The sequence below is a fragment of the Octopus bimaculoides genome, chromosome 18 (genome assembly GCF_001194135.2).
Source record: "Octopus bimaculoides isolate UCB-OBI-ISO-001 chromosome 18, ASM119413v2, whole genome shotgun sequence".
NCBI classification, from domain to species: domain Eukaryota; kingdom Metazoa; phylum Mollusca; class Cephalopoda; order Octopoda; family Octopodidae; genus Octopus; species Octopus bimaculoides.
This window is the reverse complement of record NC_068998.1, coordinates 29,741,469-29,758,926: the sequence shown is the minus strand read 5'-3', so window position 1 is coordinate 29,758,926 and position 17,458 is coordinate 29,741,469. Positions and strand designations below refer to the sequence as shown.

Below are 17,458 nucleotides of genomic sequence, written 5' to 3'. Positions count from 1 at the left end.
ATGGCGAATGCCGGACAGAGGGGTCACACAGGAGAGCTAGGAAGAAGGGGCGATAATAAAGTAGTGGTGATCCCAAAACGAAGGTGTGCCTGCGTGTGTATGTGAGAGCGTGTATGTGCGTGTGCGTGCGTGTGGAAGGGGGCTAGTGACATTGACATGTGTGTGTGTGCATGTGTAGGTGTGTGGATGATGGTGTAGGTGCTGGGAAGGGGGTCAGTGCTAGTGTGTGCAGGATACACACACACACACACACACACACACACATATATATAATTAGATATATGTACATATACACTCATACACACACACATACATACACACACATACTCGTACATATATGTAGAGATAGCTTCCAAGTTAAATGGATAGATAGGTAGATAGATAGGCATACTGAAAATTCTCGTATATCAAGAGAAATTTAATAATTTACCTTATATCCAGCATTGGCGAACTTGTATGCACGGCTGGCCTTGTTCCATTCCCATATATTGTCCCAAGCATAAGCTGTTACATTTCTATTTTGTAATGAATTTCTCGGAAACACTTGTTCACTAGTGTCCATTAGTCCATCTTCCCAAGCGGAGATGTCCAGATTAAGAGGTGCAGTTAAGTTGCTAACCATAGAGACGAAATAATGTTTTATCTTACTGGTTGTAAAAATAGATGAATTCAATAGTTTCTGGCAAGCGGGTGACTTCAACCAAGCTCCATCTCCTACTTCGTCTCCTCCAAAGTGATAGTTTTTCAGCGGCATGATAGGTTTATGCATGGCCTTTAGTTCGTTCAGTAAATGGGTCAGAAATCTGAAACTCCCTGTCACGCATGGGTTTAAGGCATTGTCACTGAACATCTGCACAGACTGGTAACGTGATGTATCATTAGGATCGGTCAGTAAATACATTGAACCCGTGCTTCCACTGATTGCTTTGGACCGCGCCTCCATTGATTTTATGGCGGCACGGGCATGGCCGGGCATATCTAGCTCGGGTATAACTTCAATATAATGTTTTTTGGCTGCTTTAAGAATTTCCTGATAGTCTTGAACTGTGTAGTAACCATTCACTGATGAGTTCATATTGGGACCAGAGCCAAGCTGTGACATCAGACATATTCTCTCCGTCATATCGTCACATCGTTTGGAGCCAATCTGCAATATAAGCAATATGGTGAATTACTGATCAATGAGAGACATTGTAAGGAAAGTTTCTTTATATCTTTATATACATTTGAGTATCAGTATCTGTATATGTGGAATGATGAGCATGATAGGTCTTCTGAGATTTACATGTGTATGCATTTATAAGAACGCACATGTCTGAACGTATGAGAGAATATAATGCATAGACAGCTCCTTTTTATATGTAAGTTAGTGTGTATGTGCATATGGAGGTGCAATGGCCCAGTGGTTAAGGCATAGGATCGCAGTTTCGATTCCCAGACCGTGCGTTGCGAGTGTTTATTGAGCGAAAACACCTAAAGCTCCACGAGGCTCCGGCAGGGGGTGGTGGCAAACCCTTCTGTACTCTTTCACCACAACTTTCTCTCACTCTTACTTCCTGTTTCTGTTGTGCCTGTAATTCAAAGGGTCAGCCTTGTCACACTGTGTCACGTTGAATATCCCCGAGAACTACGTTAAGGGTACACGTGTCCGTGGAGTGCTCAGCCACTTGCACGTTAATTTCACGAGCAGGCTGTTCCGTTGATCGGATCAACTGGAACCCTCGACGTCGTAAGTGCATATGTAGGATGTCTGTACTAGGTATCTACAAGTCTATTCCATAGAGACGCACACATACAGTTATGATTATGCATATATACATACCTGTGTAAAGATCTCACATATACATAATTGCATACGGATACTCTCAAATATGAATGGTCATATCTCTCCTACTAAAAGTTACACACACAGACAAAATAGGTTTGTCTTATAAGTTGAACATAAGAAAATCGAATTTCATATGATCGAAAAACCAGAATACTGAATACAATAATGTCGAAAATAAGAGAAACGGTCTTAAAAGCTATTTATTTACACTTTTATAAATGAGTTTATTTGTGAAACAATTTTTTTTATTATACTGCATCACAATAATAAAGGTAAACGAGAAAATTAGCATATTTACACACAAAAATAAATAGATTAGTAAATAGAAGTTTTTGCAAGATACAATATTGAAAACAAAAGCATTGAATAATTTATTTATCGAATACTTCTGTTTTTTAAATTCTCTCATGATTGAATATTTCCTTTCTTTTCTTTCAATACAACCATAAATATACCGTAAGATCAAGGCCAAAGCTTATATATTAGTATTACAGAGCGAATGAGTGATGGTAAATGGAGATATGCAAGTGCACAAGCCAACTTTTGATCTAATGGTATTCAAGATATTAATATTTGTTTTGAAAGAATGGAAGAAAATTCTAATTAATATGAGAATTTAAAGTGAGGAAATATTTGATGAACAAACTATCTACATTTTGTTTAGGTGTTCGTTGCATCCCTGAAGAACACTTTTATTTATCTATTTAATTTTTGTTTTAGATATCTCGCTTATCTGTTATTATCGTGTAACTTCTCGAATAAATTCCTTTTTAAAACTGCAAATAAATCTTATATTCCTTCAAAATGTTTCAACATTTGGTGTTTTGATTTTTAACATTACAGCATTCCGTGTTCTGCATTTTCGTTATTCTGAATTTCAGTCATTTGAAATTTGGCCTTCTTATGTTCAGCTTTATAATTGCTACCCACATAGAATATACACATCCACTCGACTATGATATTGGACTGACCGATGTCAATTCGGGTAGGCCTGGGATCTCGATCCTCCATCCTTCGTCATCGGTGAGATGCAGATGTAACTTGTTCATCTTGTAGGTAGCCATAGCTTCAATCAGTTTGAGGATACACTCTTTACTGTGGAAATTCCGAGCCACGTCGATCTGAACTCCACGATAAGAGTAGCGAGGTCTGTCTCTGATGAAGGCTATGGGCACGGTGTAGCCGTTGGTGGGGTTTCCCGTCTTCAAACTGAGCAGTGATTGTATACCGTAGAAGACACCTGCTTTACCTACACCTTTTATCAGGATTTTCTCATCGCCTTCATGAATTGTTATCTCGTAATCTTCGTCTGTGTCTGGTCTAGATCCGTCGCCAATGAAATGCAATTTTCCAACGCTGAGGAAAATAAATTTCTTCAGAGCCGACACTTTCTCTACGACTGGAACCTTTAGCTTGTCTGTCAATTATAAACATTTGACATTAATGATAGAAGGGGTGATGATAAGGATACATATAGTAGTGATGGTAGTGATAGTCATAACAATAATGTTGGTGTTGTTGATTGTTCTTTGTGTTGTGGCAGTGATGATCGTAATTTAGCTAGAAATAATCTTGATGGTGTTGCTAGTGATGTTTATGCTGGTGTTAACACACCGAGATTGGTGGAAGTCATAATCATGTTGTTACTGGTGATAGGTCTGCTAAGTGGTAGACATATTGACAGCGATATTGTTGGTGATGATGATAATGATGTTAATGGGGTGACAGTGGTAATAGGGGTGGTAATGATAGTTGTATTGGTGTGGTGTATTGGTAACCCTGAAGATGAAAGTTGATTCTGATATTCATGGTGGTGATTGTAGTTATTCTTGTTAATGATACTGAGTTTTGTTAGATGTATCTACCAGTATATATTGACAACAATCTTGATGTATATAACAAAATTATTCTTAGTAGATATATCACTAACAAGAGTAATAAGTTGTTGTTAATGATACTGTTTAGCAACAGAGCTATAATGAAAGTTATTCCTGCTATAAACATCTCGTCTCTGTCATTAATTATAATCCAATGTTTCTTTTTTAGGACAACACGGTGCCATTTGAGGGAGACCTGTCTCTTTTACTAGTAGGTTGGGCAACCACATTTCATTGGCTCATATCAGCAATATTATGAACGGTGGTAATGGTATTTTATCGTTTAATTTCCAAAATCCGAAAATCTTCTGTTAGAAATTTGCTCCACAAATGATAAATCACTGAAAGCGCACCGAATTTTTTCGTGAAATGTTTTCTTAAAAGTAAATTTTATTCATTTTGTTGGATTTTGAATGTATCAAACAGTGGGAAAATAAGCTTAGTGAGAGCTGTTTAAACCTAGGACTTTTTTATATAGCTAGTTTACAGTTATATATTATTTTGATCTTATAAATGCTAAAATTTAAGTTAAAAAAAAACAAATGTAAGAAGCGAAATAAATTTTTAACTCTTCTATATGGTTGACAGGATAAAGCGACTGTGTAATGGGTAGGTTTGTTCTGGTGGAAAACATTCTGAAATCTGAAACAACTCCTGCCACAAGCATTTTGGATAAAGAATTATCAAATGTATTGCAGGAAATAGTGACTTGTTAAGGAAGTGTTTTGCAAATTTTCTTAATGCGTTTTCATTAAAATAAGTTAAAGGGAAAAGTTGTATTGTCACATTTTATTAAAATGTATTTTTTAAAATCAAAATGCTATACACTATATAATTTCACGTTATGTCATTTTATGTTACTGAGAAACATGAAAATAAAAAGATGACTAACTATGATAAAGAGGACAAAAAAAAAAAGAAAAAGAAAAGAAAAGGAAGGCGGGTGTTGAGAAGTGAAACATTATTTCATTCATTTACGACACATCTACCATAACACAGTTTATTAGTAGAGAACTAGTTTCGCGGTACAATAAAAATCAAGAATTACATTACTATTACATTTCGTATGGAAAGTTTTAAAATCCTATGTTTTAAACTAAAAACTATAGACGAGTTATTCGTCTTCTTTTGATAATTATATTTGTGTATAATGAAAATTATGAATAACACATTTATGATGTTGCTCAAGATTTTCTGGTTTCAGTCCAGATATTGGAAACAGTTGATCGAAATACAATTGAATGAATTACTTAAAATAAGTTAAAGGGAAAGGTTGTATCATCACATTTTATTAAAATGTTTTTTTTTTTAATCAAAATGCTATACACTATATAAATTCACGTTATGTCATTTTATGTTTACAGTCTAATAACATCGCTTTCTACTTTAACACACATTTATAAACTACAACACTTTTAATGTTCTAATAAGAACTAATTTCATAAATCTTTAAAGTTTTAATATTTCCTATAATCTAATATTTGCTATAAATTGATTAATTGTTGATGTAACCAACTATTTTTTCTAACTATTGTTTTCCACAAATCATATTTTGACCAACTGTTCCTGAGCAAACTGCCCGCATAACATATTTTCTAAAGCCTTAAATTGCATTTTTAAAAATTTGCTGCACACCGTTTCAGAATAACTGGTCTACAAGATAAAAATTGCATGAGAACAATTTGTAAAATTTCTTGTGATTGAGTTGTATCAACTTTTCTCTGATGTGCTTAATAGGTAAATTAGAGTTCAACACCTTTATTCTTATTAGGCATACACTATCAATGTTTGATGGCTAGTTCTATCTCCTGGAGAATAAAATAGAAATTACTTTTTACATACGATGCTGGCCCATTATATTTTTCTTCCAAATTTTCTATTCAAATTTTCGCCTTTTGCAACTTTGTCAATGGATGTTGACAAAGTTGCAAAAGGCGACGAAAACCTTGGAAGAAAAAATACAAAAAATAAATGAGTGGAAATCGAACCGGTGAGTGTTTTAGATAACAAGGCATTAAGACAATGCGACTCTCCCCAGATACATCATAATTTGCTTCAACACACGAATTCACATAAAGAATTTTGCAAACCAGATACAAAACCCATTGTATGTAATTTTAACGGGATAGTCTGTTAACCATTTTTCCACATTTACATAAACGTAGTTATGTAAAATTCAGAATCTAACTGTTTGCGAAACAGCAAAACACCACAGCTGTTACTTAAAAACTGCTAGCATAATATCATAAATTAAATGTATATATCTATGTATACGAGGAGGTATCCAAAAGTAACTGGAAAGGTTCTCTGTGGGACAAGCCAGTTGTAGTTCAGACTTCAGCCGCTAGGAACCATTTGATGTGACCCTCAGGCCTCAGTCTGCCGACCAGCATCATTTGCTGCGGTCGTACTGCCACGAGGTACGATTTTGTTTTGCAGTGTTTCTCCTCTGTTCGTCGATTTTTGCGATGGCTGAAACGAAGGAATAGTGTACTTCCGTGAAATTCTGTTGTCTTCTGGGGAAATCGACAGCCAAAACAGTTGTCATGTTTCAAACAGCTCACAAGGACGCTTCCATGAGCAAAACGAGTGGTTTTCACACTTTAGGAATGGGCACTTGTTGCTTGAAGCCCAACCTTGCCCAGGTTAATCGTCGAACCTCCCGAACGAATCACGCCAACAAATTTTGAGCGAGGAATTGCGAATGAAAAGAGTTGCAGAAAACTTTGTGCCTCACTTGCTCAAGGAAGATCAAAAGTAGTCACGACTGAATGCTTGTCGTGAACTGAAAGAATAGTTGGAAATGGATCAGGAGTTTTTTCGAAGGTCATCACTCTTGATGAAAGCTGGTACCACGGTTACGACACGGAAACGAAGCAACAATCAAGTCAATAGAAGCATTCAATGTTACCGCGCCTCCAAAAAGCGCGCCAAGTGAAGTCCAGTGTCAAGACGATGCTGCTTTGTTTCATTGAGGCAAAAGGAATTGCCCACACAATTTGTTTCTCCTGGTCAAACTGTTAACCAGACATTTTACTTGGAAGTTCTGAAGCGTTTGTGAGACGCGGTGAGACGAAAAGGCTCTGACCTGTGACAAAGTTGAGAGTGGTGGTTTCATCACACTGTGAGGCAGTTTTTGACCTAAAATGGCATGACCTCGCTTATTCACCCTACCTATTCACCCGATCTTGCTCCCAGCGACTTTTTTGGTTCTCCCGAATGAAAAAAGTCCTTAAAGGAAAATGTTTTGCAGATGTGGAAGAGGTGAAGATAAAAAACAATGGAGGCGTTAAAAGGCATCACTTTGCAAGAGTTCCAGGACTGCTTTGAACAGTGGAAAACGCGTCTGAACCGATGCATTGCTTCAAATGGAAAATAGTTTGTAGTGTTTCTATTAAGGATTTGTATTCTCTCCCAAAGATCTCAAGCTCAGCCATACTTTACTCTAGACGGGTTGGTATGTATGCTGTTCCTCCAATAATAATAGGTATATAGCTAAAAGTATATCTTGGGCAATGGATTTACAACCACCTTATCAATGTCCATAGATGTCTTCTTTCTCTTGTATTATTCTTACCACATTGGTGTCCAGAGGGAAGTTGTTTTCCACAACAGAACGTATCTTTTTCTCGTCGTCCTACACAACAATACCTGCCCTTGTGTTTTAGTTCAATGGCTGCTTTAATTTTCAAGTTCCACCAATATTCTTTTGACCCATGGTAAAATTCGCCTGAGGTATTTTTTTTTTCTATCCTGTTCCAGACAGTTCTGGTCACTGCATCATATCTTATGGGAAGATGATATCTTGACATTCTCTCACAGTTTTGGTTTTCTGCCTTTAATGCTGTATGTACTTGGTAGGGATCTCTTGTTCTTGAATGTATGGAGATAGCCTTCAAAGGGTCATAAACTTGTTACTCCAAGCTAAGCTTTTGACATGATCGATTCCTTCTGTGGTTTGTGTTTTTCGTGTCAAGTACCCTGGGACTATCTTCTCATATAACTGGTCCATTTTTTATAATGTTCTTCTGATAAATAGATTTTATCAATGCTCTTTAGGGATAGCTCTGTATCAGCTTTTATTTCATACCCCTCCTCAAGTTCATTAGTTATCCTAGTCATATTATTAATTTCATGGTCATACCTTGGACAAAGTAGTAACTGGTCTCCTTCCTCTGCTTGCAGATGTTGCTTCAGTGTCACAATACGTGATTTATATCCCATCAATACAGATTTGAGACCACGACCACCATCCTTGCGTGGGAAGTACAGCCTGTCTACATCTCCATTGATGTTGAAGTTTCCTGTAACACTGAGCAGCTTGCGAGTTCGAACATCTATCTCATTGAGCTCTTGTAGTAACCGGTTGAGAAGGCTAAACGTCGGTGTGAAGACAGGCACTGCAAAGGTGTTGTGGGCAATATGCTTGTTTTAAGCCGAGAGTCTTGATGACCATATTCTTTTTACTCTCTCGATGTATTCATTCCTTATTTATGGGTCCGTTATATCTGACATACTCATCTTGTTCATAATACCTATAATTATCATCTGACTGTTGAAGCTTCACTGTCTAGCCGTTCATTCTTCGATTTTCAGAAGAGGACAGAACTTTTACACGTTTTATTATCAAAAATAGCCATTTGGACTCACCAAATTTCATCCCAGAGTCTGTAGAAAATTGAATTATAGGGTCCAATTGCATTTTTATGTGGTTGATATTTGGCCCATACAGTTTCAGGTCATCAACAAAGAAAATATGGGAGATACTTCTGGATCCTATGTATGTATGTATGTATGTATGTATGTATGTATTAGACGTATACGTGTAGGTGTATGCATGTGTGTGTGTGCGTGTGTGGGTGCACGCGTGTGGTGTGCATGTGTGTGTGTGCGTGTGTGCGTGCGTGTGTGTGCGTGTGTGTGTGCGTGCGCGTATGTGTGTGCGCGCACATGTCCATGAAGTTAGTGTGACCCAAACACAATCTCGTGACGACAGTTTTCGTCACTGATTTCAAAGGATGATAGCTAAATCTGTTAAAGAGTAGAACACAAATTCTACATATAGTATGCTCAGATATAGTACTTTTCTTCTAAGACAGGTCAACTTTGGCAGGCAGCTTTAAATAGATACACAATAAAATATATTTTGATTTGCTTCTTAGGTGGTAGTATGATGTAAAATATAAAATAAATACCGTGTAAAAAATATAAAATGTATGCCAAATACATAAATATCAATATTATACAACAGTAGGCGCATTGATAATACCGTTCACCGTTAATAAAGTAATTTTGTCACGTAGACAAGGGAACTAAGTATTTTAGAATATAGATAGAAATGGGAAGTTATGAGGTTAGTAAGTTTACTAATGTCATAACCAATGTAAGTTTAGTGCGTTGCATTGAAATAGGAGTCATAATCAAATGATAGACTTCAGTAACAAGTAACTAGGATTTTATCTTCTCAGTGCTGAAATTTATCTGAATGGGAAGTTGCAATATTTATATCTTTGCTGAAAATTACAATGTAGGTGTAGCGAACTCATTGACAATAGAATCTATTTGCTATTAAAGCATGAAATAGCCTGTTCAAATTGTTAGTTCAAATTGGAAATCGAAATTAGGTTCCATACGTTCAGTTGCCCAGAATTTATCTCACACATATAGACTCTCCCAAATTTTTCTGAAGAATAAAGAATATAACATACCTGAGAGGAACTGTGCTTCATCAATAGTTTCTTTTGCTGTTACAATCACCCAATCATTTGGATGGATAAGCATTTGTTTGTGAGAATTTCTTATGTACATTTGAGGCTTGGGTATAATTCTTTCAGCTGCCTTCTTTTGATGCACTTCTGTTGGTAATGCGTTTACACCATAACGTTCACTTGGAGAATAAGGGTGGAATTTATCCAAAGGACCTTGCCTTTTGTACTGGTTGGGTTTGTTAAAAGGTTTCACGAAATTTAAGCTTTCACCAGCAGTACTTTTTAAAACACGCGATTTTAAGTTCTTGGCTTTCACAAACCAGTTTGGCATTACGTCAGTTTTGGCCACTGACCAGTTCTCGACCCAGTATCGTATCTTGAATGACTGACCTGGATAAATCGGCTTGAAGTGTTTTGTTAGAGATAATTCGTACAGGCAACCTTGTGTGTGTTCAAACATTACACCATAGGCTTTGTCCAAATCAGTAGAAGATATTCTCATGATGTTGCAGAAGTAGATTTTCCATTCTTTAGGTGATAGAAAAAATAGAAAAGAGAAGAAAATAAACTAAGAATCTTTAACAAAAGAAAAGAATGAATGGAAACAGAGACAGGCATGAAGAGGGAATATATTTATATCAGAGATTGTGCTGAGGCTATAAAACAAAAATGAAAGTTGGGGAAGTGGTTAAGAATATCAGCAACAAAGTGAAGAATAAACACCTACAACTGAAGAGAGTAGTGTAGACGAATGAATTTATTTTAATCCATTATTAGTATCTAATCCATCAACCTTTGATGGAAGAAAAACAAAGTCAATCTAAGCTGAATTTGAGTTCTGAATGGAAATGGATGTAAATGGATGCTACTAAATATTGCAAATCAATTTATCTGGTGCTCCACCGATTCTGTATTTTACCACTCTTAATTTTGCATAAAGATACATATATTGAGTAGAGGAGGCCATTGTCGGTTGAACCGATGCCCAGTACATTGTGGTGTAAATGTGACAAATTCGTGTAAAATTATATGCTTGCCGAAGTTGTATCACCAGATAATATATTCTGGATATTGACTGCTGGAAAATATATGTATAGTTCTAATAGCATTGAAAAAATTATAAAACCGAATTAGGTTTAAATAGTCAATTTTAGTTCTTACCCGATTCTAAGATTTTCAAATACACATTGTGATGTGCATGAATAGTCAATTATTTAATCAGCCTGTAAAAAAAAAAAAAAAAAAAACCCAGCTACTGGAATTTTTTTCAAATAACTACCATAATTTTTCAAATCTTATGCAGTGCTGTGGATTTGCATGCTGATGATGAAAACCACATTCATTTTCTCCAGAAATTAACAATGAAAATGTCTATAAAGTTATGTAATTTTAGCCTCCATTGTGACATATCAGAAGGCGCAATTCTTTGTTTCCATGGGAACACTCTTACCTTTATCGTTGTGCCGACGATAAGAAGAGAAAAACATTATGAAATTTTATTTTTTTTAATGAAAAGAATTTAATGAAAGAAAACAAAAATTGTTACGCAGATGAAAAAATTTGATTAAATACGATTAAAATGTTATGCAACTTGAAAAAGTTTTTCGATTAAATAGGAAGAAAACAAGTCAGCATCAATGATGATCTGTTCGAAGCACTCTTTGAGTGATTCGAACAGATCGTACATTTTGTACCTGTGGCGCCTCATGAACTCGCAGAGATACGAATCTACTTTAGAAAGAATGAATGCCACAGTGCTGTTTATTTTCTCACTTGAGGCCAGTCCAAGTGCTTTCCTCCTGTAGGTACCGTCTTGTGAACTCACCATTCTGGTCACCTGATATCTCTGGAATGTGTGAATATGCTCGCTCGCTGTATATCGTTGTTCTACGCAGAATCGTTGTTCGAATGCACTGTAATAGAGTGTCACGATTCCAAGAACACACTACGCAAAGTACTATTTCTCGTGTCTAACGACAACACACAGCTGGAAGCCCACTGTTCAGGTCACGTCCTACTTTTGCTTTAGTTTCATTTCGAAAACATTGTCTCGTTATTCAAAACTGAACCACCAATCTTTAATGGGCGGCAGAGTAGATCCTCCGTACATACCTCGTAATCAACAACGACAGGGCTGCCGATCCCTAACTCCTACACACACGCGCACACACACACACACACACACACACACACACACACACACACACAACACACACAACACACACAACACACACACACACACACACAACACAACACACACACACACGGACGGACGGACGGTTGTTTGTTCTGTCATTCAGGAATACAAAAACAGAATCACACTCCTAAGAGGAAGAGATACATTTTAATGATATTCTCATGGACCCAGACAGTTGCGACCTCCGGTATGTCGGCAACTGAGATTATCAACTGGCTAAAATTACCTAACTTTGAAGGCTTTTGATTATTTATTTCTACAAAAAATGACTGTGATTTGAGTTAAATATCAGTGTAGAAAATCTTTTAAAATTCTGGTGGTTGGAAATTTTTTTCAATCCGTTACTTGTCTTCCAACGAATGTTCAGCGAACCATGGAGCATGCAGCAACAAATTTCTTTATTTTTTCTGTGTATGAAGAAAATAACAGTGTATGCATCTGCTTAGAGTTCCGCAGCCATACATCTTTACGTTTTGAGTTCAGATTCCAGCGGGGTAGACTTTGCCTTTCATCCTTTCGAGGTTGATAGAATAAATACCAGTTGATTACTGAGGATCGAAGTAATCGACTTAATCCACCACCGAAATTACTGGCCCTGTGCCAAAATTTAAAGGCAATATATGCGCGTGTGTATATGTGTATAGATAGATATGTAGGAATAAATATTGCCGAAATATTAATTGCTGGATAAATAAATAAGCAAACGCTTTCATACACTGTGCATATACAAACACGCTGTCGTGTATATTTATAGGCGTCATCGAAGTATATGCCATTAAGCATTTTGCTCGGCGTGCTAACGATTCTCCCAGCTCGCCGCCTTAACACACACGCAGTTATTAATAAACATTTACGCAGAACACAGCATATATCGAAAAAGACTACTTTTTAAGCCTTAGTCGTGAAACTAGTTTTTAAGGTAATTAGATTTTAAGTCTTTAGAAGTCAAAAATTATTTGTACTTTCGCCAGAACTTATTTTAGGTTGGCTGCACCGCCTTTAGCACTCATATGCTAAAAAGTGGTACACTTGTAGTTATGTAACCAATGGTTGACCTTGATCACTCTAATTTTCTTTCTTGTGTTGCAGAGTAAACATGGCTGTTCCGCTGGCAGTGTACCCCAAGGAAGCACAGAGAGATCAGTGGTCCAATTTCTCTGGTCTGAAGATGTGCCAGGGGCTGAAATTCATCGCAGGCTTTCAGTACATTGAGTGGACAGTGTTCAACCGCCTAGAAGCGTGTAATGGTGAATCGAGAAGTTTAAAAGTGACTGGACAAACGTGAAGCACGAAGAGAGAGCAGGACTCACATCGACCTCCACCATTGACGTGAAAATTCAACAAGCTTGAGAGGTTCAAATCAGTCATGGTTCTGCATACTAAGTCATCCATGACAACTTCGCTTCCATAGGATCTGTGCGAGATGGGTGTCAAGAGAGCTTACCAAAGCGCATATGTAGATCTGTCAACGTTTACTCCATCACTACAACTATGAAGACGAAGCTGTTTGGGGGAGAATAGTCACAGGAGATGAGATCTGGGTCTCAAAAGGCAAAGTATGGAGCGGCAACATCCGGAAATGCCTGCGGAAAAGAAATTCAAGACTCAACATTCTGCAGTAAAAGTGATGTTAACTAGTTTTTTGGAACACGTTTTTGGAAGTATTACCTGCAAAAGTCACCAGTATAGGCTACAGTGAAATACTGGTGTATAAGTACTGCATGTATAAGTATATGTATGTGCATGTATGTATATATGTGAATGTGCATGCGTGCGTATATGCTACTTAGCATGAATATTACAAAAGAATATATTCATAAAAATGACAACGGGAGCCAACTATCAATCTAATTACTTACCTCCTCGAACAATAGTTTTTAACCCTTGGTTGATTAAAGTTAGTTCCACTTCATAAAAAAACTGGTTCTTTGCCGGACTGTTGTGTAGAACTTCGTATTGGATTTCAATAAAGTCAGCAATGTAGTCGATATATGATTGCTTTAGCAGACACCCTTTCCAATCAACTGAAATTCAAATGTTTGAGAACCTTAACCGTCAAATACTTTATCACTTCAACATAGCGCAACTAAAACGCAAAAACGACAATAAATGCGCAGTAAAAGCGTGAAACCCATTTATACATCCACAGCAAAATTAACTATAGCGTAGCATCCTATGAAGGCGAATGAACCTCCTTTCACTTATCTGCTACTTGCGAACGGATATATCTGAAATTTGAAACACACGACCTGGATTACTGCAATAATGTACCTGATATCCCGAAACCTATGCATTTTCACTTCAATTTTCATACTCATTCCCAAGAAAGAAGAGGAGCAAAAAGATAGAAAAGAATACGAGAACGAAAATGAACGAGAAGGAGAAAAGAAATTGGAGAATAAAAGAGAGGAAGAGAGGGAGATGAACGGAAGAGAACCTATATAATGCAACAGATATAAGAGAGAAAATTGAAGATTTAAGGTAATAAGCATGTTCCTTACCAGAAAATTGACAGTCATTAAATGTATCGGAAATATCAACACAAACGTGTTTCTGTAAACTGAAGACTTGTCCAATAGGACAGGTAGGTAAAGCCCGTGCCACTGTCCTAGTGCACTGAAAGGCATTTCGGCAGTCAAGTGGCATTCTTATGAATCCCTCAAAGTTCTTGCAAAAATCACCAATTTCTGTAATGTTACCCAATATAAACGGTAACGGTGCTGTGTGGGACGTCTGTCCATTTATATAGCAAATGAATATAACCACCAACCAGATTACTGCGGAGAGAGAGAGAGAGAGAGGGAGAGAGATAAATAGAGAGAGTGAAAAGTGGAATAAATAATGGTACAATAAAAAGAAATATGCTGGTGTGAGGTCCAAGTCCCTTCCTAATTGTATTTGAAATATAAAATGAAATTAACCTAGATTAGGGTTCGTTGCGAGTATATTTCTACATTACAGTACTCAACTTGTTCCCTCTTTACAATGAGTTTTTCACATGAGTACAAAGACAAGCATAGAAATATGCATTTTCGAAAGATTGATATTATAATTCAAAGAGCGGCATTTACGCTTATATTGGATCATTTAACAATGAGTTCCAGTATTCGTGCAAGACCACACATTCTTTGAAGAAGGCTGTAGCCAACAGAATCCACCCCAGTTCTCTTTTAGGGCTTAGTTTAAAGCAGGGGTGTGGAAATTACGCCCGCGAGCCCATTTTATTGCACCCGCAAGCTGGTATACTTATATGTACAAAATATAGTAAATTTTTCAATTATAAGATTTATACAATATTCGTATGTTTATTTGTGACCAAAGTTGCGTTTCCACTATGACTTAAAACGGTTAGACTCGAACAGAAAATCGTCCGGTAATTGCCATATGAATGGAAATGTTGTTTTCACTATAAACCACATACTGCTAGGTTTGTACCACCCCCTTGAGACCCAACTACACTCTAGCTGAAAAATATAGAATACCTCATAAGCAATATAAACGTTCTAAATTCAGTGGCGGCGTTAATGAAGATGTTACGCGTTAATTTAATGTCTTAAACTTATCTTTATTAATATAGATATATAGAAGATTTACACAGATATAAGAGTTAGAACTTGTGATCCGCCCGCGGACCTTTTTCTTTGGAAATTTTAGCCCGCCGTACTAAAAAGTTTCCCCACCCCTGGTTTAAAGGAACGTGGATAACATCCGTGACATTTTTCAGTGTCCCTGTGAGCAGGGGAAGTTATTTTCTGACGGAAATCTCTCTCACCTAAATGTATTAAATGTACCTAAATGTATTAAATGTACCTAAATGTATTAAATGTACCTAAATTTATTTGATGACCGTGTTAAATCAGACAGCAGGTATTCATTTTATCGGTTTCTGGAAAAAAAGAAATGCAAAAAGTAGATAAAGGTATTTCCCCCATCTCTCTACAAATTCTGTCATTGCCACCATTTACCCCATTTCATAATAGTATTAATTTGTAGTGTTATTGTTCTCGTTGTTTAGTCCAGATCAGCCCTGATCGAGTAGACTGACATTCGAAGGCTGAAATGCCTTTCATCATACAATGTGTTTTTCGAAAGGCTTTGACTGTTTTCTCCAGAAAATCGGGCAACTACGTGATGTATACCTCGTACTTTCTTTGTTTTGTTTTCTAGTAGCATCGGTGATAATCGTAGTGGTTTAATAATCCTGAGTTGATTGAAGTTGCTTCTACTGGACGCAGAATTATAGAAAGAGAACATATCCACCAGCTGAATGCTCAAGCCATTCCTATTTAATTCGCATAACAGAAATTCTATGACGAATCGTTTAGTAATCAAGAAACTCTCCAGCAGCAAAAGCAGCCAAACTAAACATTTTAATGTTCCATTCTTCATTATTCTTACGAGGAGTACTCCGTAATATTAATGAGAAATGGAACACACTTGTGCCAACTTCATGAAAGGCAGAAATATATCTAACACTTTATCTTCCATATGCAGTAACTTGGTTGAAAAAAAAAAGGATCAAGATATATAAAGAGGCCAAGAAAAGGTTTGAAAATACTTTAAAAAAAAGATGAAAATGGAACATGCATTCTATATCGTAAAACATTTTAGAGTAGGGAATATAACAACAACAACAACAATAATGATAACTAGTAGGACCCGTGTTAATTCCACAGAATGGAAACATTTAAGTGGACCTATTTAAGGAAGAAAGGATGATTTGCATTTTTATAGTATTCATAGTTTAGCTTTCTTTAAATATTCATTCTCTCGCGTCTCCGTCAGTGTTGTCCTTTTCATTTTTTTTAATATATTTTCTTGCTGTTCCACTCTGTGCATCCTTTCTCAGGCTGCCTGCAACCGTGTTTCATGTGAATCCAAAGTTTAGGCTAAATTAACCCTTATAAACAAATATCAATTTTTTAAGTGAGCAGGCGATAAATAATTGCACTTATACCTATGCGATGGTCACTGATTAAAAAAATTAGTTCAATAAAAGAATACTTTTCACTATCAACACACCACCACCACCACTGCTATCTTCCTCTTTCTCTCTCTCTCTTTCTCTCTCTTTCTCTCTCTCTCTCTTTCTCTCTCTCTCTTTCTCTCTCTCTCTTTCTCTCTCTCTCTCTCTCTCTCTCTCTCTCTCTCTCTCTCTCTCTGTTATATCCTTATGGATAAACGAATACGCTGCAACAGTGTAATAATATAATCGAAACAAACTGCTGTTACTACATGGAACGCAACAACAATCTTTTAAGAACCAACAATCCAGCGCTCTAACTCGACCTGTAATCTTTAAACTATGAACACACGAACTGTGGAACTAGCACGATGATTTTATTCAAACTACAAGGGTTAAACAAAGAGGGGACAATACACGGAACAAATAGAGGACTTATCCGATGAGATTACATATAGTGAATAAATACATTATAATTTCGGATGAAAATGAAAGAATGAATGGACGCGGAATGGGTTTGACCCCACCAGTGGCCCGGGAACAAAATTTGCTTAGTGGGTGCAAACTCAGTTCCAAAATTTGGCACTACTGGAGAAGTGTGGATCCAAGTTCTGGGAGTGTGCATGTCACAAATTTGCGCATGCGCCTGCGTTAGTCGTAAGTAGTCGAATTTAGCACACAGGTAAAAAACGAGACGCTCGCTACTTGCTGTAAATGGAGGGTGGGTCATCCATCTAATACAAGAAGAAAATTGCAGATTAATTGAATAAAAACATGAAAAATAACAAAATGACATTTCATTGAAAAGTAAACCATTCTGAAAGATAGTTCAGAATGTTTTCAAAACATTCATCTCCAGCTTTTCCCATATTTTATTAAGGCTTA

At 36.7% G+C, this 17,458-nt stretch overlaps 1 protein-coding gene across 2 annotated transcripts in view; it reads right to left on the bottom strand.

The window, feature by feature from the left end:
• LOC106867497 (beta-hexosaminidase) overlaps nt 1-17,458 on the bottom strand; it is a 53,203-nt gene that overhangs the window by 12,032 nt on the left and 23,713 nt on the right. The window contains exons 2-6 of one of the 2 annotated variants that reach the window (XM_014912383.2): nt 14,112-14,387; nt 13,470-13,634; nt 9,414-9,941; nt 2,800-3,245; nt 431-1,147 (exon numbers count right to left, since the gene is read on the bottom strand). In XM_014912383.2, the coding sequence (XP_014767869.1) occupies nt 431-1,147; nt 2,800-3,245; nt 9,414-9,941; nt 13,470-13,634; nt 14,112-14,387 (2,132 nt within the window). Of the gene's footprint in view, nt 1-430; nt 1,148-2,799; nt 3,246-9,413; nt 9,942-10,574; nt 10,663-13,469; nt 13,635-14,111; nt 14,388-17,458 lie in introns of those variants that run through there. The other variant, XM_014912399.2, reaches the window with a different exon arrangement.